The sequence below is a fragment of the Macrobrachium rosenbergii genome, chromosome 6 (genome assembly GCF_040412425.1).
Source record: "Macrobrachium rosenbergii isolate ZJJX-2024 chromosome 6, ASM4041242v1, whole genome shotgun sequence".
Taxonomy (NCBI): Eukaryota; Metazoa; Arthropoda; class Malacostraca; order Decapoda; family Palaemonidae; genus Macrobrachium; species Macrobrachium rosenbergii.
The window spans coordinates 26261274-26288471 of record NC_089746.1 but is presented as its reverse complement, the minus strand read 5'-3'; the positions used below and the strand labels follow the sequence as shown (position 1 = coordinate 26288471).

The 27198-nt window shown below is 37.7% G+C and overlaps 1 protein-coding gene across 1 annotated transcript in view; it reads left to right on the top strand.

Annotated features, from left to right (window-relative positions):
* Nucleotides 1-27198, top strand: part of LOC136839374 (protein sickie-like) — a 245394-nt gene that overhangs the window by 182594 nt on the left and 35602 nt on the right. Inside the window, exons 8-11 of the mRNA XM_067105291.1 lie at nt 31-187; nt 453-584; nt 1526-1715; nt 4479-4733. Of these exons, the coding sequence (XP_066961392.1) occupies nt 31-187; nt 453-584; nt 1526-1715; nt 4479-4733 (734 nt within the window). The remainder of the gene's footprint in view (nt 1-30; nt 188-452; nt 585-1525; nt 1716-4478; nt 4734-27198) is intronic.

Sequence of the window (27198 nt, the reverse complement as noted above, 5' to 3'; positions counted from 1 at the left end):
CATTTTCTGTAAATCTTTCAATCCGTACAGGTCGACGAAAAACACGATGGTGAAGAAGGAGACGAAGTTATTTTGAATATCAAGCCTATGCAACCCTTAGTCAGAGCGTCTCAGTACGGCTACATCAGGGGTTTAGGCTTACATCAAGCACGCACTGTACCTCCGTCTGTTCATGTGTCACGATTAGGTAAAATCTGGTTTATTTTCCGTTAGTGTTGAATTAATATCTAAGCTTCGTATTCAAAGCTTTCCCTTCTGCAACTTCTGGTGTTAAGGAAGCTTCTGATGATTTAAATATGTGTCAGAAAGCGCGTGTAGCTTTTGTACACAGTAAACTTACTGAAATCATTTTTTTTTTTATTTGAAACAAAGTAACGTCGTTTTCGATTATATGTTGCCAATTCCTAGGTTTGGTCAACCAATATAATGTTTTTGCATCGGTTTTCTTACAGCTTTGCAAGACAGTGCAAACACAGTGCCTCAAAAAGGCATGCGACTTGGACCTCACCTTAAGCGTCCTCCAGGAACAAACCAGATCATTGACGCAGACTACAGTGATTTGGAAAGTGTTGAACTCACAAATGGTAAGCCTGAGACTAATTTGAATGGTGTTTGGTTTTAGCTATAACTAACAAGAATTTTTCTTATGAATATAGTGGTCCTTTTCAGTACTTTAGGTTTCAAATTTTATAACTAATATCCATAATGCGAAAGTTCGTGACATGTTTAATTCTTGTCAAGATATTGTATGCAAATATTCAGAATATTCAGTTATCGAATAGAAACAAGACATCAGATAAGTCAACCGACAAACTTTGTCAACGAAATCTGGCATTAGAATGTTTAGAATTCAAGCGGAACGACTCTTCGCCCTTGCTTACGGTTAGTAAAAGTGTTTTCCAAATAGTGAGTAATGAGCTTTGTTATTTTTCAAGATTTACGCAGAATCTTGTTGCCCTTAATGCTGTTTGAACATGGGGCGTAAACCATAAATTAGGCGATATTCACCATTTGAAGTGTTGGTTTCATAACGTGAAAAAGATTTAAAGTATTGTTTTCCCTACAGTCAGGAACTGTGCAGGTTTTTCTCAATATCTGGTTTTCCATTCAAAAGTTAGATAAAGTTTGTTATAATGTTAAGGTCTGACTGTTTTTTGTAAGGAATCACGTAAGGTTCGTCAGGTGTTGTTTAGCGCCAACTAGGTGGGATATCGATTTATTGCCAACAACTGGACAATTCAGTGTATAGACATTCCTTACGGCGGAAAGGTGATATGGTATACTTCATAAACGACAGCAACATGTTCCACTTCCTGAAGATAAGGTTGAATTGTCTGTATATGCAGTCATTTCTCCGGTATAATAGCGATGTATAATTTTGTTAATTCAGAATAGTACCTTATTCCATGAAAACAGGTCTGTCCCACAAGTCATAGCTAGTGAAATGAGTCTTTCGTTCCAATCATATAACAGTTAATCAGGGTGTGTCATTCTCTGATTTTCTCATTTTTCTTATTTTACAAAGGCTACATGTCAGATGGAGACGTCTTGCGAAATGTTGGTTACAAGTCCGGTAACTCGTCTGATTTGGACGGGTACTTGAGTGAAGGTGGGGCATCGCTCTATGCCCACCGGCTGAACCAGCGCTTCAAGGAGGGCATGCGTCAAGTGCATGAAAGTATGAATAAAGTTCAGCATTTCATCCACGACGATAGGTAAGTACAGAACATGATGTTTTGGATGCCGTTGCTTGCGTTGCTGTATGAAATTTGCAGTTATGATTGCGTGTGTCGATCTGTGCGTGCTTATGCATGTTTGCTAATGGTAACCTTGTAAAATTCAGTGTTCAAGTTGCAAATTTTCGATCAGCCTAAGAAAAGGACGTCAAAAATTCCTTTCAATCACCTTCTTGCGTATAATTTGTTTTAGTCTGTCCTGGCATTACTGTTTGGGGCTTGTGCTGTGCAAGGTTAGATTTATGTACTTACCAGTCAGCATGGTATTGAAAGCTATCCACACTTCACTGTATGTGAGTGGAAGACATCGCTGTGCTTGCTTGTTCTGCCTTTACATTGACATGATATTTCTGTGTCGAGGACGAGAACGTTTTTGCTCGGTTTTTTCGTTTGGTGACATCTCTTATTTTGTGTTTTGTGTAAGTTTATGGAATGGTTGCGGTGATTTTCTTTAGCCTTTTGTAGTTTTTGCCTGTTATTTTCTGTTTGAATAATTATTGCAGTCGACCGTGCCCAACGGGGATGGTTTTATCAGTTTGTTACTGTTAGTCGTTTGAGAATGTATGCATGTCTCCGAAAATGAAAGTCTTTTATACTTGAAAGTACATGCTTAAATACTCAACATTTTACTCCCTTTTGTAGGTGTCCGTAAATAGTTTTCATTTACGTGTGTGTGAATATTTGATGTTGCCCAAAGACTTTGGGGGATATAGACTAACTATATAATGAGAAAATATTTCTGTCGGTATTTGAGCAGACTGCTCTCGGTTAGAAATCACTTGATCCTTCTGTAATGACTTTCCAGAATAGAAAAGGGTCCTATTATTTCTGAAAGGATTTTAATGATCGTGTAGGCCATAATGAGATTATTATAAGAATGGTATTACGCGGTTCTCTTAATTACCTTTTAATGTAATTCTGTCAGTTTCTGCAGAGAAGCCCTTGTAGTGTAGGTTGTGATTGCTTTTTTTTTTCTTTTAGGTGTTTCCTTAATAAAAATGTTTTAGTTTATATTTTGACATTCAAACGCTCGTCACGTATTATCGTACTTCTATCGTTAGTATTGCATGTAAAACCACCCATTGTCTGTCGGACGCAGGTAAATTTTATCGCTACAAATTAAATTGAAGTTTATTGTAAAGGGTACAAAGCCATCAAACATAGGCGTATTGCCATTTCCTTTTTAATGAAAATACCCATTTCATGAAGTAAACCAACATGACTCCTGAAAGGACTAGTTCAGAAACACTGAAATTAAAGAAAAATACCGATTGCAATCAAGTCACAAGAGTATGGTCCCAGTTTGCTTAGCTAAATGACAAAAGCAGAAAATTGACCCAACCCGTCCACGTTACCTGTGTAAACACTCACGATAGTTTTCGATGTCGATTGAAAAATTCCATTTTCTTTTATGGCAGGTGTCTCTTTGAATCAGAGAAAACGGGCCCCAAATATTGATTTGGGTGTTGGTCCTCCCCTTCTCTCCCCTCATATCCCTCCTACCCCTGTCCTTTGTAGGTGGTCTGGTGGTTTTTGGGGGAGGGGGCGGGGACCTGACGCACTCATGACTCATCCACGCTCGCATGATTGGGATTTGGGAACAGGGTGGTTTTCATGTCTCACTTGGCGATATCTACCATCTCATCGGTCTAGGTCATTTTGTGTTTTACATCAATAACTGGGAACTATGATGAGCATCTATATAAGTAATATCGTATCATATGACAGTAAACGATAAAAAATTTCCTGTGTTCAACGTAGTTTTAGCCATGTGGTGCTTCCTGCTTTAAAAAGGTAAATTTGGTGTGGGAGGATGGGTGTATTTCAGCGTGGATGTTGAATAAGTTCTTTGTTGATGTGTTAGTTTGTTTGTTTATTCATTCTGTTTCCATGGAATATAATCGTTTCTAAACCAAAGGAGTTGAGGAAGGCAAATTTGCATGATGTGACAGGAAGTTTAGATGACCATCAGAAACCTTATCAAGGAACAGAGCTGAGGCCCAATAACGAATTCATATTAAGTATAATGAACTTGTAAGGCTGCGGCAGCTTGGTGGCATTTTCATAATTTTGTTTGTTTCCTGTACCCTCAGTTTCTTTGACCTTACTAAATACTCCCAATTTCTCCAAATAAATGCTTTGCGATGGAGCGTGGTAGATAGGTTGAACTATTTTTCTGGGTGTTTTATAACCTTGGCATCAGAAGAGTTCAAGAGCATTCTAATCTGTTTTGTTGCAAATAAAGTGCTCATTGTCAAGTAATCATGAGTTAACGTTTACCGGTTTCATTATGACCCGTATCTTGTTTCTATTGATTTTTGCTTGCTGTTGGATGTTCATTAGCTCTTCAGCATCTTCCAGTCGTCATTTCTTAAACATGGCTATGGAAATATGCATGAAATGTTTAGATGAAAGCATACGTTGAGTTATTAATTTCTTGTCTTTGTGTTTTGCACGCATTTTGTTGATATCTTTGTGCATTTTACGATGGGTGGGTGTGTATTAAAACAGTATTTTCTTAACTACTATTAAATAGAATAGCATCTGTTTGTAGTTGTGTAGCTCTTAAATGTGCAAAAATTTTCACTTTTTATTTCCTGTGCACTAGTGGCTCATCTTTAGTGTCACTTTTACAGTAGATCACTGAATTGTTTAAATGCTCTTTTCTTGGTTACTACCACCACTTGCACTTCCCATGTTTCTATCTCTGAGTGTTTGCTTTCGTGGTACCTGGGGAGGTAGCAGCGGCATAGAAAACGAATTGGAGTTGTCCTCTCTCTCCCCTTCAACCACTTCTTCCGAACATCGGCATTACGACGAGGATGATTACTTGGATGACGATTACAAGACTACCCAGAAAGAAGATGATGAAGACGAAGATGAAGGGGATGACGATGAAGATGGTGACGAGGAAGATATATTTAGTTGCGATGAAAGCAAACTAGCTGTGGTTCGTCCAGCCGAAGAGGAAGGGGGTAGAGATGAAGCGACCAGAGGGTGAGTTGGTCAAGCATGTGTTGGGAGAGAAAGAACGAGGGAGAGATACGAGGGGAGGAAAGAAGCGAGTTTGTTGCATTTCGAGCCCCCTTTCCCCCTCCCGATGGTGTCACCCCTTTCCTGTTGCTCTCTCCGTTTCTTTCGTACTCCCATCAACTGTTGCGTGTGCGTGCGTGCGTTTCACTAACACGCGTCCATACTTTACCACGTCATTTGTACCTAGCTAACCCCACGTGAGTGAAGGGAGAGGGAGACCAAGACTGCATTTGATTGAGTTCAAACTTGGTGTGGTGTGTCTATGGCTAGTACTCCTCCCAAATCCCGTTTGACTGAAAGCAGAATGCTGCCAAGTTGACATAATGGCAAAAAAAGTGGCAAGAAATGGTTGTTTGTTCTGATAAGACCTTGACACTACAGGATGCTTGTCGCAATGAGCAAAACGTTTCTTGTGCTTTTGTCTGGGAAAGCCATTGTCTTCTTGTTTCTGCTTTGAAATGTATCCTGCTCTTTAGCGTTATTTATATACTGCAATAGAATGCAGTAATGTTGCCCCTTGTGTTTTGCTGGCAACCAGATTGTGCTTTGACGTGGACATCCCTTCCCCGTCTTGTTCTTTGAACTGTGTGAACACGCTGACATCGTGAGAGATTGTCCCTAACATGTTTTGTTGCAGATTTGCCAAGATGTAAGTGATTTTTTTTTTTTCAAGAATGTCACTAACGGTTTTAAGGAATGCATGTTGTGAAAAGAGTTTATTGTTCTTGTTAAGTTTGGTTACCCGTGAATGCATCAGTGCTTGCTTGCTTGCTTGCTTTTGTGTGCTTTTAAAGCATTTGAAGCCAAGTTCGTATTACTTGGAGTGACTTCGTTTTCGTAACCATATACAAAGGTTGAATTGCATGGTTATCAGTGTTTGGTGTTAGAATAATTGGATATTTTACAACAGACCTCTTGTTTTGAGGTGTGCTTTTAAACGTTGCACCTTCATAGACATTAACTAGAAGGTTGATCAGGTTGGTTATTGAATTGCCTAACAATTACTCAAGTCTCAGAAAACAGGCACCATCATGACTAACTTTTCAGGTTATTTGTTTTGTACTTCGGTGATGTCTGACGCAATTGAAGAACACCGCCGAAGGGTTGGCGTCGTCTGTCAGGGAAAACCCGACTATTCCTGCGGTTACTAAAGAGACACGTTGGCGATGGGTTTCTAGTGTTTTCATGTGAATTTGACCTAGTTTTTTAATGGAAATAACTCGTGCGTCATGTTAATTTATGGCGAATGATCGTCATTGAAAGTCCCTTATTTGTTTTAATGCTGGGCATCATTTAAAGTTAAAAAAAAAAACGACAGCATAATAGAGGTTTGGGTCAATTCTTCAAATTATTTTTAGGCAAAAGGATGAATTCTCGTACTTCCACATGTTTGCTTAAACCTTTCGAGAGAAAGTTGGTTTGTGCAGCATTGCTTGGTTTAATTAAAACATCGTTAAGGACTCAGTCACCTCTTTTCGTGCTATATCAAGTCATCTTATTATCCACCAGGACTTAAACGGTAATGAGTGGTCATTTAGTCAAGTGACTATTCATAACATTCGCCTTCAGATTAGTTGGCTGAAAGTTTTTTGTGACAAAACTGACAGCGCAGTTTTTTTCACAAATTGTTATTGTAAGAAGTGTTTATGGTGTGAACATGATAAATGTAATTAAGGTAATGGAATGGATACAAATGGAGGTTTAGTTCTCCACTAGAGATGAAAGATACATGCACGCAGTTTAGTGTCGCCATGACAAGACATATACACTATTATTGTTAGAAAATTTCATTCAAAATAGAGGTTACTTGTGACGGCTTTTATATCGCTCACAAAAACATTTAACAAATAGCGCCTGTTATGTTGCTGAAACAATTCACCAGTTTTTTCCGAGCTCGTATATCATACTGCATTATTTACTAATCCTACTTAAATTATGTGGACGGTATGTAAATCATGTTTTTTTTTTAATAAGCAGTTTAGACCTGAGTCAAGTTTGCGGGAAATATCACACCTGCTTCTCTATCAGTTGATTCTGGGTTTTCTCGTTAATTTCTAGCCGGAATGTTTTATGAAATTGTTTGGGCGTGCAATAAATCGCACGCGTCTTTTGCCATTTTGTATATAAATATAATATAGGTAAGATTTATGTAAATAAATTCAGGTGATTGAAAATGGAAATATCAAGGTGGTAAAAACGAATGATTCATAGGCTGTTAATTCTTGTGCTCAATGAAAATCGATTTAATGACGACCGGAGACGACCTGAATCGCTGTTGTTCACATCGATACGTGGAATCGAGACTCGTATACTTCCTGTAAAGATTTTTTCTACTTAACAGAGTGAAGCACCGAAAGTCACTTAGATATGCATAGAAAAGCGCCCAAATGTCATTCTTCTTGTAGTTTGTACTGCCGACTTTTTCACCGAATCCATTATGGCTAATGTGTATCCATTCATTTTTTATGGAAAGCTTTAATCTGCTTTGCAGAGGGAAATGGTCTGAGTGCTGCGTCGAAAGCCTTAGATGTCATGCATAATTTACTCTCCTGACTGCCGCTGCTTCTGCTGCCTGGTTGCCTTTGGGAAAATTGTTAAATTTGCGCTTGCGGCCTTTTCAGGGAAATTATTTCAACGTGTCGTTGGAGAGTTCTAAAGAGAAAAATCAGATGGCGAAACAACGTGAAGTTAATCAGACAATAACTCGACATGTTGCTGACATTAATTTCATCTCTCGTGACTGAGTGGAGCTGTGATCTTGCCATTTCGGTAGGATTTGGTGTCTTCGTAATTAAACCAAAAGTCGGCGGATTATGAAGATTGACGAAACTTAACGTTTTCCGCGAAAAAGTGAAGGCAATTATGCGATGGAGTAGGAATACTTTTGGGGTAAATTAAAATTTGTAGCTGCGTCTGTAAAGGTCCAAAGGATTTTAAACTGTTTATATTGATAGTATGTTTCCGATTTCTGAAATGTTACAATTGGTGATTTTGACGTTTATAATATTGTTCTCCAGAAATTTCCAATGTCACTTAAAAACACTGATTTATTTGCATATTTTGTAGGGTTTGTTTTTCACTGTAGTTCTTAATAACCGTATAATATTAAACTGAATAAATGCTTTGTGAGTGCATAACAGTAAGGACATAGTTTTCAGAACACCCCAAAAGTTTTACTGAACAGGATAGTTCATGAGTACCAGAAGTTTTTCCCGTGGATGTGTTAATGTTTAAGTGTTTGTTGGTACTATTCGTTAAGAATATCCATCCAAAAACACGGGATGATTTACCAAGGGATGCAATGCCGTTATTCTGGTACTCTTCCTATTTTATATAAAGCAGGCATTGCTTTTATTGTTGTGTCAATGAATAAATCATTTTTGGTAACGTGTGGGGTCCTCTTTATCAAATGAGTCGAAAGCTGCTCTTTTGGAAGTCCTGCCCAACTTGGCCAAGCGTTGGCTTTGATGTTGATTTCTGAGGAAGTCTGTCATCTTTAACGTGTTGTGACCTCGTGCTCTCGCTTTGCCCTCCATGAAACAAACAAATGCGCCATGGATTTATCATGAACCGGAGGAGGCTTTCCTTGTGATGGTAGAGGTTGTCGTTTATGATCTTCTCTGCTTCTGTTGATGTGACTGGCCATATTTCCCTTCTCTGGCTCTCCATTTAGTGCGCTTGAAAGGCACTTCCTCGCTTTCTAGTTATTGCGCTACCTACTAGTTAACTTCTGGGATGAAGCTGGTGAAAATTTTTAAAGTTATAATGCATTTGTTAAGCATGTTTTATAGGCTGTGAACTGACGCGCGTGCATTCATACATACATACATACATACATACATACGTGGGCCCAAAATGCAGTGACTAGTTTCAGTTTGTAAGGCGACAAATCATGACCTATATCCGAAGTGGCTGCCTTACCGTTGGAATCAATCTCTCTCTCTCTCTCTCTCTCTCTCTCTCTCTCTCTCTCTCTCTCTCTCTCTCTCTCTCTCTCTCTCTCTCTCTCTCTCTCTCTCTCAAATTCCTATATCATCATGCTTCCTTATTGTGATGTGTGTGAAGACTTCAAATACGCTATTCAATCAGATATGAAGTTGTGATGTGTTCATACATACGAGCATGGTATTTTTGTACTGTTTGTATGGGCCAACATTTTCCATACGCGGTTAAATATGGTTTTACCTGTGACCTTTAACCCACATTTTATCGATCTGTCATACTTAGGCTATGCGGCTGAGCTATGCATTAGTATATGTACAATATAAGTTAAGTCACATGTTATTCTGTGATCGTTGTATTCCCCGTGTTCCGGTAATAATAATTTAGACGATGGTTTGAGCCCATTTTCTCCGTTTAAATTCATTCAGTAGTCTCTTTGTCTCTCAGTTCCCTTTCTTACACCTACCGGGGATTCCCCGTGCTGCATCTGTACCTATGTAACCTATCCTGAAGTCAGTTTGGAGTGGTAAGGTTAAAACGTTCCATACGGCGTTGCATTTAACGCGATAAACATCATCGAATCGTTTTTCCCCGGCTCTTTTCGCTCTTTTCGAGTTAAGCCCCTTCGAGTCTTTTGGCTTCAAATGTTAGATAGATTCCCGTAAGATATTTAGGGTTTTGAAAGGAGGAATGCAACAGACAACACTTCTTGAAAACAAATTGGTCTGTAGCGTTGAGGAAATAATTTAGCGCTGAGCTGCTGTATTGGTAAAATAAAACCCCCTATTTGCTCCTTGCTATATATAATTTTTTTATTATCAGAGACATAATTAAGTCTGGGTGGAATATTTGGAACTCTTGGTCTCTTGTCAATCACTAGAAAAAGCCAGTAGTTGAGTCGCCACAAAAATGAACGCATCGCTTCAAGGAAGCGTAGTACTTTTGAATAACGAAATTAAATTCAGAATCTTATTCACTAACTACCCATCTCTCTTTTTTATACAAATCATACCTTCAAAAGTTTCATTATTTTGCTTAGTACTCTATCGTCATTTAGGAAATGGCTATTATAACGTTTTCATAACTATGATATAAAAACATATGAAGACAGTACTGTATATATTATTAATTGTCTCTTTTTTAGGAATCCTTAGATGAGATTTCGTTTATGGTTGCATTTCTACACATTTCCCAAATGAACCCTTGATACCTTTCTTATTGGAGAGCTTTTCATTCTCGAAGGTGTTTTGCTCCCTACTTACATTTGGCAGACTTCTCAAGTTCAAAGTTTTTTTTTTTTTTTGTGCTGAAGTTCAAGGATTTTACTACATGCAGTTTTATCAATGAGCTTTATGTCGCGGTCCTCAAGAATATCTTTCTCCTTAGTTTCTTGGAAGGTGGTCACCTACCAGTATTAACTACACGCACTTTTCATCAGAAATAGTGAAAAAAACAACAGATTTCTTCTTCTAGCTACAAGGCGTATAAGTGTTCTAGATGGTGTTATGTATCCCATTTTGTGATTGAATGTTAATACCTGGGATCTATGAATTACCTCGTGTTCTTTTGTTTGGGATCATTTTAACTTTTGCTCAGATACACTGACTGTTTCTGGCGTGCATTCCAGTATGAAATAGGGTAAATGATTATTACAGGAATTGGAGACATTCTTTGATGATTTCAAGTTAATTGTAGACGAAAGTTCCAAGAGTGCGTTTTCTTTGAGGTTAAGATGTATATTTAATTTAATTTAGAAGTATATTTCATTTGGTGGTAAAACAAAAACGCAGTAAGTCATCAACGCAGTGAATGTGAAATTAAGTTTGAAGTTAACTTTTGATCAGTTATTCGTTTTTATCCCTGAATTTTATTTCGAGGTTCGACGTCCCTTGCAGAAAATTAATTTCGAGTGCTAACGCATGTAGGTAATACGCATGCCCAGATTTAAACAGATATATTTTTTCAGACATTATTTGCATAATTTCGTGGTTAAGTACCTTATAATAGGTTTTTTATAGTCTCCCTCATTCAGCTAGTGTTGTTGTTAATGGTGTGGATCGCAAGAAATCATTTGCTTGCATACAAGTTTTAATTTCAGTTTGAAGCAGCAGTCGTCTTCCCGGTTGCCGTGGAGAGCTTTATGTAATGCTCTCAGACGCGTAACTCTTATCCTGAAGAAGTTGTGAGAGATGTGCCTTATTGATTGTCGCGGTGTTGTAACACCGCTTGAGCCGAACTTGTAAGTCTTGGGAATTTTTCGTTCTCAGAGGTTTTCTACTGCTTCGTTTTCCTCTGAAGGTATATTTTCTTAACGTCTTGATACTTTCTGATAACACAGTATCCCCATTGCTAATAGTTATTATCTGTTCATGAGTTTTTCCCGTAACTTTCCGCCATGAGCCTTTTATACTTTTGTCTTGAATTTCCTGTGTTTTCTGCTGGTTGGTTCGAATCTAGAGGTTCACACCAGGCCTCATATCCCATTTAACACTTCAGCCGTCCCTACACGCCACCTTTGGGTAAAGGCCCGTGCTTGCGTGAGGCCGGATTAATCTAACCCATGGAATCGCTCTTCTCATGTTGATTTCTGAACTCGGCAGTTGATTCATTCTTTCGTCATTTGCAAGTTTAGTGGAAAGAAAGTTTAACGTATTCGAATACTTTTATTGCTATCCGCGGATGTGATTTTTTGGGGGGAGAGGGAGGGAGCCCTCTACCTCCCTGTCAGTAAATTATATTTTTTTTTAACTTAGAGCGTTGCTTATTACATTATTATTATTATATTATTTAGTTATTATTGCTTATTACATTATTATTATTATTATTTAGTTTCTCTATCTTTTGTTCGTGCGCACAATTTAAATAACTTGTTCTCTTTCATTTGAAAGCAAATGTATATCAGTTTCGGGTAAATATTTAGCAGTGTGCATTTTGTGGCAGCAGTTTTGCTCTCTCCATTTTTTAAAACCAGGAATACATCTTTGGAGTTGAACTCTACTTATCCAGTGAAATGTTTGTTTTATTTGTTCGATGTTAGGATAAAGGGTTTGTGACCTGTTCACAGTTCTAGTTTCTCTATCGACTTCCTTCATGCCTTCATGCATATTAAAATGACTATTCGAAGATGTGTCTTAATTATTTAGATCATTTTAACCTGATCCAAGGAACAAACAAACAAGGTTAATTTAATTTTTTCCAGTTTTTAAAAATAGAGTATTTCCCATAGTCTTAAGTTACTGGTTTAATCATTCTCGTAATTTTCTTTGTTTTTATGGTAAAATGATAGTTAATATAGCGTGAGCCCTCTGAGTTATGTTTTGGGTAAGACTGATTTAGATACCGTACGTAATCGTATTTGTTGCACTTTTCATTAACAAAAAGGTTTTTATAGTGAGCTTTAACTCTCTAATGCTATCTTTTATTGGAATTTTTTGAGTCAAATGTTATTTCAGTGTCGTGATCAAGAAATTAATTTCAACTTTATACAAAAAAATAAATGAATTATTGGTGCTAAGAAAATGATCGTAGTAGCATTACAATTATCAACGGCTGGGAAATGTGACGTTGGACAGACTCCAAGATTTGTTTTCAAATGGAATTTATAAGAGTTTCAGGGATTTCAGTCAGCAACGGGAGTTGGCGATAATCCTTGTGCATACCATCTTTATTTAATATTTTACCAGGCTGGCCTGTCTTCCTGTTAAATACATCAACGAAGGTTTCCAAATTATTATTCATATTTCTTGTGTTTGTAGTAGATGAGAGTCGTACTTCATTTTTTTTTTTTTTTTTTTTTCTCTTAATTTTAGAATTTCTTTTGAAAGGTTCGCATCCTTTTCGTTTTGACACTTCCATGGCTCACATGGAAATATTTAATTTCAGAACTTGGGATTAGGACCGCGTAGAAAAAAAAAAGTGAAGAGTAGCAGTGACTGTTAGTTGCAAATACACTCTTCTAGCAGTCTCCAATAAAATGGATATACAGCGCCACAAGTTCTTGCATATTGCAGTGGTTTCTGGAAACTGTTGCACAGAATGTTACGATGGTGATATTGATCATTCTGCATTTTCTCAAATACTTGATCGAAATTTTTATCTTAGTATTATATCCTCAGGTGCATTTCTAAGTAGTGAAGAAATTTTGCAATACCAAATTCACTTGATACTACATGACGTCATCATGATATGACTGTGAGTCACCTGGGCGAGTTATTAAGTCGCCACTATGATTGATTATCCCTTCTTGCTTCGCAGACACACCCACCTCCCCCAGACACTTGGTTAGAGGGTTGGTCAGCTCCGTCTGAAGTTGTTCTATGATGTAAGAGTTTATGTCCTCCGGATGAATTTTATGGAAAGGAAGTAGGGGTTCTTTATGCGTGAAAGGGAGAAACTCAAGTTTGTTTCGCGGGTATCGGTTCAGGAATTAAAAATAGATTATTCTTGTTTTGTGTTTATACTGAAGTCTTTTATCTAGAGCTCGGCATTTGTTGACATACTTCACATCGTAACCACATTTCTTTATGGAAATAGAAAAGATATTTCTTACAAAGATATTTCTTATAAAATTGTGGCATATAACTTATAAATAACAGTATTTGATCGAAATATTCTCTCTCTCTCTCTCTCTCTCTCTCTCTCTCTCTCTCTCTCTCTCTCTCTCTCTCATTGTTTCATACTCCTTTCAACACGTATTGACCGTTAACTTTTCTTTCCCTCGCTTCCTGATATATGACTAGTTTTGCATTACTCCCCTTTGTCGCCTCCATGAACCATGGGTGAACAAATTAGCGGAATGTTTATTGGAATTGATGCCGGTGAGATTGGAAACCTTGTAAAATGGGGAGGGAAGCAGACCATTCACTGCCAGGAGACATTTCTCAGTATCAGGACATCGACGTTTCTTTGTGGAACGTAATTAACATTTCCAGTTGCAATCGGCTACTTGCCAAGGCCTTCTGTGCCGTGACAAATTTTCTGTCTGTCGGACACAAAGGTCTGCTGTTCGAGGAGACAAGTGGGGATGGTGGTAGTTGTGGATCCTATTTCACTGTGGAAATGCGGTTGGATTTTTGGGGGGAAGGAGCAAGAATGGTCGATTCTCTCCTTTATGGAGGTTATGGATATTTTTCCATTCCCCAGAGGAAAATGGCTTCACTTTTTGAGTGAGGAATTGCACCATCCTCTCAAGTTTGCGGACTTTGGTATTAGGGAATATGACTTATGTAAGAAATTTCTCTGGCGATTTCTTGAAGACGATTCCGGCATTCGGGACGAAGTCTGAAAACGACACACGGGCAATGAGGGGTGAAAGTGGATTATTTTTAACATGCGTTTGCAGCTTTCTTTAAAGATACAAAACGTGCCAACCTTCAAAGGAAACTAGCGAGCACATTAAGGAAAGACTCGAAATGAAAACAGTGTGGTTAATTCTGAATGTAAGGTAAATTAGTACTTTACTCTCCATGATGATGAAATAAAAAAATAGTTAGAATAGAGTATTTGTAAGGAGAAACGAATGATTTTTAAGAATTTCGTGAACACCGAACATTTTCTGAAGCAACTATTATTGTGACACGTGTTACCACTATGAGCTCTTCGAAATAAGATTGTTACTAATGACAGGTTTGCATATACAGTAGGTAATGATTTATACACCAAAATCTTGTTTTAGTAAATCCTCCACAATTATTCTGCTTTAACAACGAAATAAAGTGACAAAATACCCGGTTGGTGATCACGGGTTCCTCCTGCAGTTTCGATTATCGTTTGTACGAGAAAAAGCGAAGGGGTATTGATGCCACGTCTATAGAGAGATTTGTCACCAAGGACGCAATAAAGCAGGATCATCAGGAGATGGCTGCGACGGATTTATATTAAGCCTGCTTAAATGCGCTCTCTCTCTCTCTCTCTCTCTCTCTCTCTCTCTCTCTCTCTCTCTCTCTCTCTCTCTCTCTCTCTCTCTCTTAATGACTACAATTTTGGTATATTACAACGCCCTTGACTTGAATTTTAACATGAGTTTTAACTCAAAATTTAAGAGAAAATTAGAATGTTCCCGTCCCTTTAGTGACCGATTCGACCCTTGGATGAGAAGGGATGTGTAAGGATCACCCTATCATATTGCTAATCCTATTCAGAGACGTGTTAAATTATATTCTGTATGCCCTCCGAAATAAATTGAACGTGACTGATATATTTATTGATAGCCCTTTGTCGTATTTGCTCTATGGACTAACTGCAGGTGCTTTCATTTGTCGTCGATTCAGGGATTGTGATTTATGGGGCAATGGAAGGCAGCAAAACATTCTGGCCAAGACATTGCGTATGGGTTTGCATTTTCTTCCATTGGAAAATTCTCATAACTCCATTTAAAGAATTTCTCCTCAACATTATAAAGGAAGGTAACGACAAAGAAACCTCGAATTTTGTGAGGTTACCCTGGTGTATGTCATCTAGTAAATTTCGGATGATGAATGATTTAGATTACAATCATTTCTGAATAGTGAGTACGTCGTGGGGTGGAAGGCGGGTGGCGCGTTTCAAGTTCGCCTACGCTTATTTCGCCGTAATATTCTAAACTTTCGCCCCTAACCAGACTAACCAATTCGTTGCCATGGTAGCTTGATGGATGTAGTTATAGGCCGTGTTCATATTTAGATGTCGTTGTGTTGAAATACTGGTTGAAGCGCGATGTGTCGCCTGCTCCTGTTTACGGTTTTGTTTTCGGATTATGAGTTAATACTCCATGTAATCATTTCATGGTGAATTATGGAAACCATTTTCAACATAATTTTCAACAAATAATTCCCAAAGGAGATTTAACACCCAAGTGTTCCCCCACCCCACCCCCTGTCAAATTGAACTTTACCTTCCCTAATGTTCAGATGCGCAAGAAATTGCATGTGATTCTCTCTCTCTCTCTCTCTCTCTCTCTCTCTCTCTCTCTCTCTCTGCAGCAAGATAGTTTCTTCCTTCAAGTTATTACTATTCATTACTGTTTTCCTTAGCACGTTTCGGTCCCATGAGTCTTGCTTCTACCGGGGTCCCTAATACACAGTTAATGGTATTCGATATCCGTAATTAATGAACTGCTTAGAGGTCATTAAAGGCATAAACGTCTTGCCGTGCGTTGTCTCAGTTGATTGTATCATGTAGATTAGACCTCTAAACATTTCGAGGGTACAGAGGGTTCAAACCAAGCTTTCTGTTCGGATTCCACAATAAGCTGTAGGTCCCGTTGCTAAGAAACCAGTTGGTTCTTAGCCACGTAAGATAAGTCTAATCCTTCGGGCCAGCCCTAGGAGAGCTGTTAATCAGCTCAGTGGTCTGGTAAAACTAAGGTATACTTAACTTTTTTTCTTCCTCAAGCAGTGACTGCCAGGAGGCAAGTCGTAATGATTTCAAGGGGATGTTGCGGCTTTGTACACGTTCACCTTTTGAAATTCTTAATTCCTCTTCTTAATATCCAAAAATTCAATTCGCGTGTGACCAGCTGTACATACCCTTGTCTTTGCTCGCTTGACACCCAGTCAGCCTTCTGCGCAACGGGTCGAGTAGGGATGTATATCAGGGAATGCTTGCCATAGACGATAACTCCTCTCAGCAGTTGTGCCAACGACTGTCGCAGGTTGCTTTTGCTTTTATGAAAGCAAGAAAAGTATAGAAATGAAGCGAATGGTTTAGATGTGAACGTTTTTCTTAACTATGTTAGTTTATTTTTCTGTGGATTGTTGTTGTTGTTAGTTATTTTTGTTGATAGTGGTAGCGATGGTCATGACTTAAAAATTAATTGGGTTAATTCAAATCTTTCTCTTGGTGGAGTCGATAGGTTTACCATTGTCAAAATTATTTGGTTTATTATGACCTTTAGAATTATATAAAATGCTTAGCTGTGTTTACACTATTTATGTTATCTTTAATTTCTTATTATCTTTTCTTGGTGTCATCTTTAATTTCTTATTATCTTTTCTTGGTGCCCTCACACTTGCGCTCACGCCATTGGCCAATTAACCGAGAGGTGCAAGGAAAATATTGATTCGAATTTTCGTTTTCTTTGTGTCCCTCCGTTATATACAAATCGGCATTTGCATTAGCCAACCTTTCAGGCAGACGAATGTATTGTTTTCAAAGATTTTTTATCATATGTGGTAGAAAAGACGCGCTACTTGCACCCCTTGCCTAAGGAAAACTTTGGAAATAAATTGTTTCCAAGATTTCCTTCTTTCGCCACCAGAGCTTTTTAGCAAAGAACGAATCAAGTAAATGGTACAAAAGCTAGTATGAAACGTTCTTTTACGGATTTCTGTATTTTCCTACAGATATATACACACACATATATATCTGTATATCAATATATGTTTTGGAAAAAAGATTTTGCATTCTTGGGAAATTTGTCTCCCCGTTCCCTATATCATTGCTTTTGTCATTGGTCTGCAACGTTCATCTCTCCTTTGGTGTCTCGCCGCCTGTTGCAACTGCATCTCTACATATCTGACCCATGAGATCTCTTTTGTTATCGAAGGCATTTTGATTTCACTTCAGTTTTAATTTATTTTATAAACATGTTTGGTTCCACGGCTTTCAAGAATTCTAGACTCGCTGAAAAGTTAATTATTTTATGCCGGATGTTTGCTATTTTATGTGACATAAACTCTTTTATGTGCCGACATGTCATGAATTATGTTGTGTTTTGTATGGTATCCGTATGACACACCCGACCCAAGAATCCTCCAGGAGCGGCTCGCACCGATGTAAACGTGGCACCTACGCACGTGAATAAAGGCGCCAGTTGAGGATTAATATTCTCTCCTTTTCTGTATTAGGGGAACACGTTTTTCAATACTGTTCGATCGGCATTTTGGTGTAAAGGAAGGTTAAATACAAGAAAGGGGACGAGAATCTTTTCAGAAATAAATATTTCAAGGTGAGTCGGTACGTTGAGGTAACCGGCAACTGTGATCTGGGAATCAATATGAATCCACGGCAGGTCCAAGCCCATACTTGAAAGAGTGTTTATTTGAACAACCGAGGTGTCAGGTTAATCTTTATCATCAAAATAGCATGTAAGGCTCAGTGACATGTGTCTGTAATGGAATCGTGAGAAATTATTGACAAATATCGACGTATTTTGTGGAAAAGAGGAAAAAAGTGCAGATAACGTCAGTTTACCGAGAAGTGGCAACGCCGACCAGCTGGGCGAGAGGCAACCCCGAACTGGCCAGGCCAAACCCAGTGGTTCTTGCCATTCGGGAATCGGGAACACGTTACTGCCCCGCATTCCAAGTTTTCGGCTTGTTGTTATTCCAAGTGTCATGGAAGTGCAGTGGCCGATCCACACTCACTTGCCCTCCACCCTCTGTTGTGATAGTGGTTGACGCAATGTTGTGATGTCATGGTGATTGCCCACCTCTGTGTTTCTTATTATTTATGAAACGGAAATCTTTTTACACCATAGACTGGCATCATTATTTGACCCCTCTCCCCTCTTCACCCCAGCACTATTTTCTTTCACCCTCATTGTCATAAGTGTTTCTGTGACTGATAAACTCCATGCATTTAAATAACACTTGAACTCAGAAGCTTCTGAAAGTTTTTTTGTTGTTGTACTTGTAAAGATCTCTTTGTCTTGCGAAATAAAGATGGAGCGTAGATGTTTAGTTTGTATAATATATTCTTCCATCAACTAAAGTAAACAAGAGCGCGCAGCAGTACGCGAGCCGTAATCTTAACTGAGCAATGCGTAGTTAGTGGTGTGCTTTGTAGGCATAGTATATAACTGCTTCCTTTTTCTCTAGCGATTTGTCGTCTTTGGAAATCACGTCTAACTGTTCACTGGCACTGTTGATGTCCACAGCGGTAGATAACTGATGGTTTGTGTGTTGTTTTTCACTCAGTGGTGGTAGAGTTCCTTGTGTGTGTGTTAACTTTGATTATGTTCACTATTTCTTCTACGTAAATTGTGTCGTAGGTTATTTGTTCTACTCTTGCATTTTATGTTTTTCGTATTTTCATTGACTGAAACGCATGCCTCTGTACGTTGGTTCAATTGAAGGGGTTTCAATTATAAAAAGGGCTTGGTTGGCAAACTAATAAGAAAAAGTAAGGCGCTGCCGGTAATGACAGTCATTCATACGGAAGGAAAGAGAAAAGCACTTTCGGTGTTAGTTTAATGTCAGTCAGTAATGTTCGTGTCCTGGGTTTAATTTTCGTGATGTGACGTGAAATGAAATGTTCTCTTTATATTGTCTGAGATGTATGGAGTTTTATTGTTTTGCCCATGGTTTCATTGAAAAGGAAGACAACAGATAACCTTAAGCCGTTTAAAAGTTTCAGGGAATTGTTCTGCATTCAAGTAATCAATTAGGTTTAAGAAAAATACTGGTGATATTATAGGAAAAATGCTGGTGATGATTAATTTGTGGACATGCTACGCATATAAAAATCTGTGTTCAAACGATTAAGTTTCGTACCCCAGAAGATGAAAGAAAAATTTTTCCAAGTAATTACGTAATATTGAGAACGGTAATTATTCTGAATGTAAACAAAGTAGTGAGACCATGAAGCACTGTCCCAAGATGAGCTGTATTTTGCCAACTTTGGGTTCATAGACAAAAGACAATTTGGTATCCTAAATTTTAAAATTTTAAAGTACGTTAGAACAGTCGCTGGTTTTAAGAGAATATCTAGCAGTATACCCGGGGATGTGTTGTTAGGTATTAATTTGGAAAGGACGTTGACCAGAAGTTGTCCAGTAAAATAATAATGACGAAATTGCATGTCAGTGCCAACTAAAAGCAGAACCTGTTGCGTTATTTGCTTGAATATATTACGAACTATAATTTGTTATTTTGTAAATCACTGCCGTGAGATTGAAGCATTTTTTTTTATTATTAAAGTCATTCTAGTAAGTGTCCATAAATATCCTGAAGAAAATTTCAAAGAACTGAAAGGTTCCGGTGACCCAGGGCTTTGTTATAAGGCGCCATAATCACTCGCCAGTCTCTCCTGGACGATCGTTTGACCACTTCTGGAGTTTCCAGACTAGCAGAAAATGAACATTTTAAAACTCTCCCAAATAGTATTTCCAGAGTTACAGGAACATAAGTTGAAAGACAAAACTGATTCTTAGATTTTTAATGAGACGTACTTTATTTAATTCTCATTTAAATGAATATGTTTATGATGTTTATTAGGTTTTATTACTTAAAAAATATCTATAAAATATCAACTCATCAGTTAGCAATTTTCTAAAGACTGTGTACATACTACACTTCATACGTGATAAGTTACCCCTCAAAGATCTGAGAAAGAGAGTTAGCAGACTCTTCCAGAAAGAGAGTTGGCAGACTCTTCCACCTTCTTGTCTCTTACTCCTTCCCCATAAAAGATACATATTGTGATGTTTTACCTCGAACTCCACTATCACAAATAAGACAAGATTGGCTCTCCTTAGATAGAGGGAGGAAAGAGAATCAAGACACTTATTTGAACATTAACAGTGGCTGTCTCATTCGTCTTGTGTTTTTATTTATTTATTTTTTCAACTCTCTCTCTCTCTCTCTCTCTCTCTCTCTCTCTCTCTCTCTCTCTCTCTCTCTCTCTCTCTCTCTCTCTCTCTCTCTCAGGAAGACCGACTACGAGAGCAAACACTTTCTATTGGAAGAATTTTGACCTGTATGATAAAGTGACATCCATGTATTGACATTCAGCAAGAGCCTGGGAAACATACAAATGCCAGAATGCCAATGACGGAAAGCCGTAAAAAAAAAATCATGTAAAAATGTATGTTTGGAGGCTTTGAGGGCCTTTTACGTGACATCCACAAACTCTGTATTTTACGTTTGAAACACGACATGTTTCGTGATGATTTTTCCTTGCTTTTGCATTATTTTTTTATGCAGTGTGTCACGTCATACAACGAACAAGATCTTTCTGAGACCTGCCAATATTGCACGGACACCAATACCTTATCATGAATTTCTTAGAGGGAGGATTTTGGTCGCGTCTCGGATTTGTCTCGGTGAAGGTGTTTTCTGGGGCGTTGTCTTATCATGTTAGTTAATACATTTTATAATACATTGTGGATATTAAACGATGTCCGTTATTTGATTTAATAATTTATTCAAATATATTAATTGTTGGGAAGGACGTTTTCTTTTAGTATTATAACTTCAGTTCTTGAAACTAGTACAGATTTTGGTACTATTGACTGATATGTTAAATTTAGGGTTTTATTTGTAGTTTTTTTAAACCGTAGTATAATCGATAGTTATACTAATGTTTGTGGTTGAATAAAACAAAACGATGCGTAGAAATTATATTGCTTGGCTAGGTAGGAGGAGTCCAGAGGCCCACACCAGGCTCCTCCTTCCTTGTAATCACTTATCACATTTAGAAACGCCTTTGGGCAAGGGCCCGACGTGAAAGAAAGCCGGCTTAATCCTAACCACCCAACCAACATTATAATATAGATTATTTGCCTGACTCACGGTTTGTGTCAAGATTGTCAAGGGTTGGAATTTACCGATAATAAATATTAATGACCATTTACATTATTTAGTTCAGCGAAGAATACCACCTTAATATTGGTCTACTGTCTAGAGAAAAAAAAACTTATTGATTAGAGACCACTGTGTTCTTGTGCCTGATGACCTCTCTCGGCCGAGCACCTGAGCTATCGCTCTCTTCTAACCAGATTACATTGTACATTTATATATATATATATATATATATATATATATATATATATATATATATATATATATATATATATATATATATATATATATTTTCGTTCATTATACTAATTCTCTTAATTGCTTCGTTTGCCACGATGTTTTTGTTTGCAATGCTCTCAAATGGCCGCAGACAATCGAGGCGCAGAGAACGGATTCTCTTTTAAAACTAGCAATTAAGAAACAGATGGTAATATAGTAGATGGCATTGTAGTCAAGAAGGAATTAAGGAATTCTTTGATAATGGCCATGTCGTGGGGGACAGAGATGGAATCACAGCATAACTCTAATCGAGTGGTGGAATGGATGTCCGTACAGCACATGCAGACCTCAGTAATGATAGGTGTTGGAGCACGGTAATAACAGATTCCAGGACTGTTTGGTAATTGTAGAAGCGTTGCCGTCTATAAAAGCTGCAGCAGCAACAGCAAGGGCACTCCTTGTAACAGCCAAAAAAGTGGCAGCTGTGCAGCATTCAGTACCTGAGTAAGCCAGGAGGACGAAAAGACGGCCGAAGGCTATCACCAGACATTGTGTCTAGAAGAGCAGGAGGCGTTGGGGTCAACATCGACCCTGCTTGGTTGCTTGTTCGGTCATACACGCCCAAACCCTACCGCTTTTCTCCCTTGCTCCACTCACCCCGCCTCTGCCCTGGCTCCTTCACTGCACGAACACGCTTTGTCATCTCGTATTTTGGTCAATTTGTTTGAGGTTGATCAGGAGCCACGGGTTTCGTGTTGTTTCTTCAAAGAGTTAGGGCATTTTGTGATTTGTTCCTCTCGTGTTTTTAACGTGAAGATGTTATTTTCTCATTTTTCTGCTCATGAGTGTAAGACATTATCAAGGAGACGACCAAATGCTTTATGTGCACTACTGAATAATCTGAAGCAAAATTGAGACCAGCCAGGTGGAAGAACGCGTGGAAAAGATCGAGTGGCGCATTGCCTGACTTCATCGATAAAATGCCTGACTTCATTAATTTCAACAAAGTTTAATAATCTCCTCGTGTCCTTGACATTTGGATCCTCCCATAAAAGTTGGCTCATTTTGTCCGCTTCGTTTTATGTCCTTCAGGTGAAACTAATATTTGTTAATTTACTGAGTCGGAAATAAAAGTGCTTTTGTATGCCAGACGCGCTTTCATTCACTCGCTGCTTCATTGATTGACAGACTGGAATCCTTTTTTGTTTTTGCTTTCATCTACTTTTAGGAGAATTGCCAGCGATTTCTACCGTGCTACGAATTTTTCGTATGATATATAAGGGGACGTTCAGCTTAATACAGCCAGCTAATCCGAATAAAATTGCCCGTCATCTCTCATGATAGGCTGCTCGTTTTGGGAGATTTTTTCCCTTGTTTCCTGGGGCTTTGCTAAGTTCCATCAGCTCCACGGAATTTGCTTAAAATGCTTTCTTTCTCGTTCGTTGTTATTGTAAAATCTTGACTCTAACTCATGTTTATAAGAGCGGTTACATTTGCATGCTTTTAGACTTTTCTTGTGGAAATCATTTGCCAAAATGAGTTGGTATACTTAGTTATCAGTCTTATCACATTTTAGCAATCTTTAACAGACTGTAGATAAGGTAAGCAACCATTAAGAGTTTTTTGTAGCACTCCTTTTCATATTGCAAAAAATGTTCAATTTTTTCTGATGCAGAAGAGTGCATAATAACCATACTTATCGGAGGGTGTACTGATAGAGCCGTATCGTCTTAACTGTCAAAGGAGGTTATGTTTCGAAAGAACCCGCAATCAATCGATCTCTCTCGTATTGATGAACTTCCAGTGACTGCAACACTGGCATTGTTACTTTTGATGCTATTGGGTTTGGTCTATAAATAACCATGCTCAATGACGCGGCACAGATATTAATTAAATGTCGTCCTCTCTTTGTTTCGGTGTTCTTTACAGAAAAAAATTATATTCATGCAATAAGAATTGCTATACGCTGATTTTTCTGCCATGAAAACATAAAATAGGAAGTTTTCAACAGTCTTTGTGCATGCATCTTGTTACTTATTTCTACGTAATTCTACGTAATCTAGGTAAAGTCTGTATATCAAGCGATGAGTAATATTTTTCAAGCCATTGTAATTTTTGAGTGCTTTCGCAATATTGTACATTGGAAAAAATAGATTACTCTCTGGAGTGTTTGTAGCTCACGGGAGAAATCGAATTGAAGGCACATTTCAAAGTGTGAACCGTTTTTCCGCTTAAGCTACGAGTATAGTAGACTTATACGTAGTTCGGGGAACATTGTGTAGGTGTGAGTCGCTTTATATGATTCACTTAAAGGCAAGCTGTTGACGCAGTACTTTAATTCCCTTGGTGAAGTTTTTCCATGGCTGTTTTTCCCTGGCCCTTTCTTAACGTGGTGATTACCTAAGGGCATTTTAAACGATTAATATTTTTTGCATAAAAATATGGTCGACGAAGAATCTGAAGTCTTGTCTGTCATTTCCTGGCATGGCTTCGCTGACCCTTCCTTTATCGGCTTCGCTCGTCTGCAGCCATACTGCCGGCCATTAAGAGTAGGGATCGTTATTAGCTTGACTGAATCGCCTGCTTGAATTTGTCATTCTTTCAGGAACATGTCTACAAAAGACACTTCTCTATGATACTTCTTTTATGTGTCATTTGCAAGCTAAACTTCTTTTACTTCCTTCTTAATGATTATACGTATAGAGTACTTCTGTAATGCAAAGGAATTTTGTTTAAATGCTGTTTAAAACCTAGGAAATTCTTACATCCTGCTTTCGCGCATTCCCACATACAAAGGATGTATAATTTTGTTTTTCAGTATTAAGAGGAATAGAAGTTTTAAATCATAAATCCAGGATAACTTTGATAATTAATTTCGAAAACCCCTTTCATCTGCCACTTTTTTTGGTCAAGACTAATGAAAGTTGCCGAGAAGCATAATTACCATTTTTCAGAAAAGTCTTCCGCAAGAAATATGCTAATAAAAGAGGCAGATTGTTGAAGAGTTTATGAATATGTTAGTATTATATACATACATGCATACATACATACATACATACATATATATATATCTAATATATATATATATATATATATATATATATATATATATATATATATATATATATATATATATATATATATGTGTGTGTGTGTGTGTGTATTTGTTTAGGTAATTTCTGTATTGTTCGTGGTATATAGTTAAGTGGCCGTTGTCTATTAAAGTGATTCTGGCATAATTTCAAACAGAACTTATCGTTAACGTCATTTTGTAAGTCTTTTGTAGTAAGTTAATAGGATTTTGTTTATACATTATCTCATTTTCATATCTGTATACTTTTCCTTTTGAAGTGACGCAGTGGTTTTCTGATTTCTTGTTATAATTACTTGAGTGAATTTGGAGTACCAGTAGATTATCCTGATTCCTTCGTAATTAGATTTCGATGAAAGAAAAGGGAGGAAACGCCAGGAAAATGGAAATCGTGTATCGGAGAAAAAGAAATAAACTTCACCGTCTTCTATGAACCTTGGCTCTTGACAACCACGAATGTGCGTCCTTTGTCCCATCACAAACCCTCAAAGAATTCTCCCGACGCTTTCAAAGAAGTGGACTCCTCATGTCCTTTCTCTTTTTATATTCCATTTTTCTTTCGGTTCCTCGAGATTTTTTCTGCTTTTTGATATTGTTTGGAAAAAATGAATGCTTTGATCTCATGGTCGAATGCCATCTACTTCATTTGTTAGTCATCACTGAAAACCTCATTTGAAGTTCTTATGGAGACGATAAAAAGTCTCGTGGGAATTTTCCAATCTTGTTTTAATTATGGAAATGTGCATGTGATCAAACTGTTTTAACATAAGGTTTTCTTATTTCACGATAGTGGTAGTACTCAGATTGTAAACTCATGGGAATCCATAATGCGTAGTAGTCACGTAAGCTTTATTTGCTAAATATAACTCGCAGACTCTTTACCTCCAGTAAGGTGGACCTGTTGTAAAGCTGCTTGTGTGGATGATGTGGTCTTTAATGTCGTTGAAATCAATGAGACATGGGAAAACTCTAAGGAAGGATGTTGCTATATTTCACTTACTTCTGGCTACAAGATCTGTTGTTTTTTCATTTGGTTGTAGAGGACGATGTTCGTTGGGTTGATGTGTGTTTTGAGTCTTTTCAGAAACATGGCTGTTGCTGTAACTGCATCGTTTTCCTTGTATGGGCAGAAATAATCAATTTAAAATAGCATAATTGAAATTCTTATTTTTTTTAATCTGCATGTTTTTTTGTTTATAACTTATCTCCCAAATAATTATTAGTTACCGTTTTGCGTAATTTCTTGTAAGTCAGTAATTCCTGTAAATTATATTTTATATTTTGAGTCGTTGTTTTTTTATCATTTAATATTATTTACTAACTCAATTCCGGTATTCAGTCCGAAAAGGTGTTAGTTTTATTTTTCAAGTAAACCTTCCTCCGGTACAGTTAAAGAGAGAATGTTGGATAATGTCTTTCGGCGACGATCTTGTGAAGCTATCTTTGGAGCTATTGGCGGCCATCTTGAAATATTGTCGATTTTTTCCTCGTGTAAGAATACTCTTCAACATTCCGTTGGCTTCATTGAATAAGGGTGCTTTGAAATCTTTTCTGATATATCTTTTCAGAACTGACTATAAAATGATAGCATTTGGTACGGGCAGAAAGGTGGTAATATGTCTCGTTGTCATTATTGGGCCAAATTTCAGTCGACCGAGGCCCACCTCGCCATATTTTTTGGGACGAGCCCTCTGGATTTTTGGCGAGTGGCCGCGGAATCTTAATAAAGGGAACCTCTCGGCTTGATTGACCGGAGGGAAATGTAGGCCGCTAAGAGTGATGTAAGGCGGTCATGTATTCAGCTCGTGCCATGTATGTTCATATGCACTCATTTGTACCTTCATAAACTTGACCCTCTGGTGTTATTGCCTTCCATTGAGGCTGGGCCTGAACGTGTTTTGTGCTGTATTGATGAAGCTGGCTGAGATTTTGTGTTTTGTATTTTTCTTGGGGCACAGCGTTTTCAAACAGCCCGATTGCTTTCGCGTCCCTTTCAAATGTCTTATATGAAGGTCGTTGCGATCTTTGTGCAACTTCGAGTGTTATTTGCGCAAGTGAATAGTTTCGTCTTGGGTATTTTAGATAAAGTGTTTAAATTCAAAGGGCTTTTGCTCTTTAGATAAAGTGTTTAAACTCATAGGGCTTTTGCCCTTTATATAAAGTGTTTAAACTCATAGGGCTTTTGCTCTTTATATAAAGTGTTTAAACTCAAAGGGCTTTTGCTCCGTTGTGGTGTGTTTGTGAGACGTTTATTTTTCGTTTAGCGGTGTCGGACAACTAAATTTTTTTCGGGAGATACGAACATGTCCGTTTGTCGATCTGTGTAATTAGTACTACCGATACTTCTCTTACTTCCGAAGAATTGCTTGGCTGTAGAATTAATTTTTCGCAGGAAAAGCTCAGCGCTCATTGCTGAAGAGGAAGGGTCAGTGTTTGTATCTTGTTAAGTTAAAAGGCTTTGTTCTTTATCGAGTATCAAACGTGTTTGTGTGAAACTGTGTCAGAGTTCAATTTTGATGAAAAATAGCTTAGGGTTGTTTGAAATCTGGTTAGCTGTTCATTTAAACATGTTTGATGGTTGAAAAAAGTCATTAATATTTGTTGCTTGAAATTGCTCTGAGTTATTATTATTATTATTATTATTATTATTATTATTATTATTATTATTATTATTATT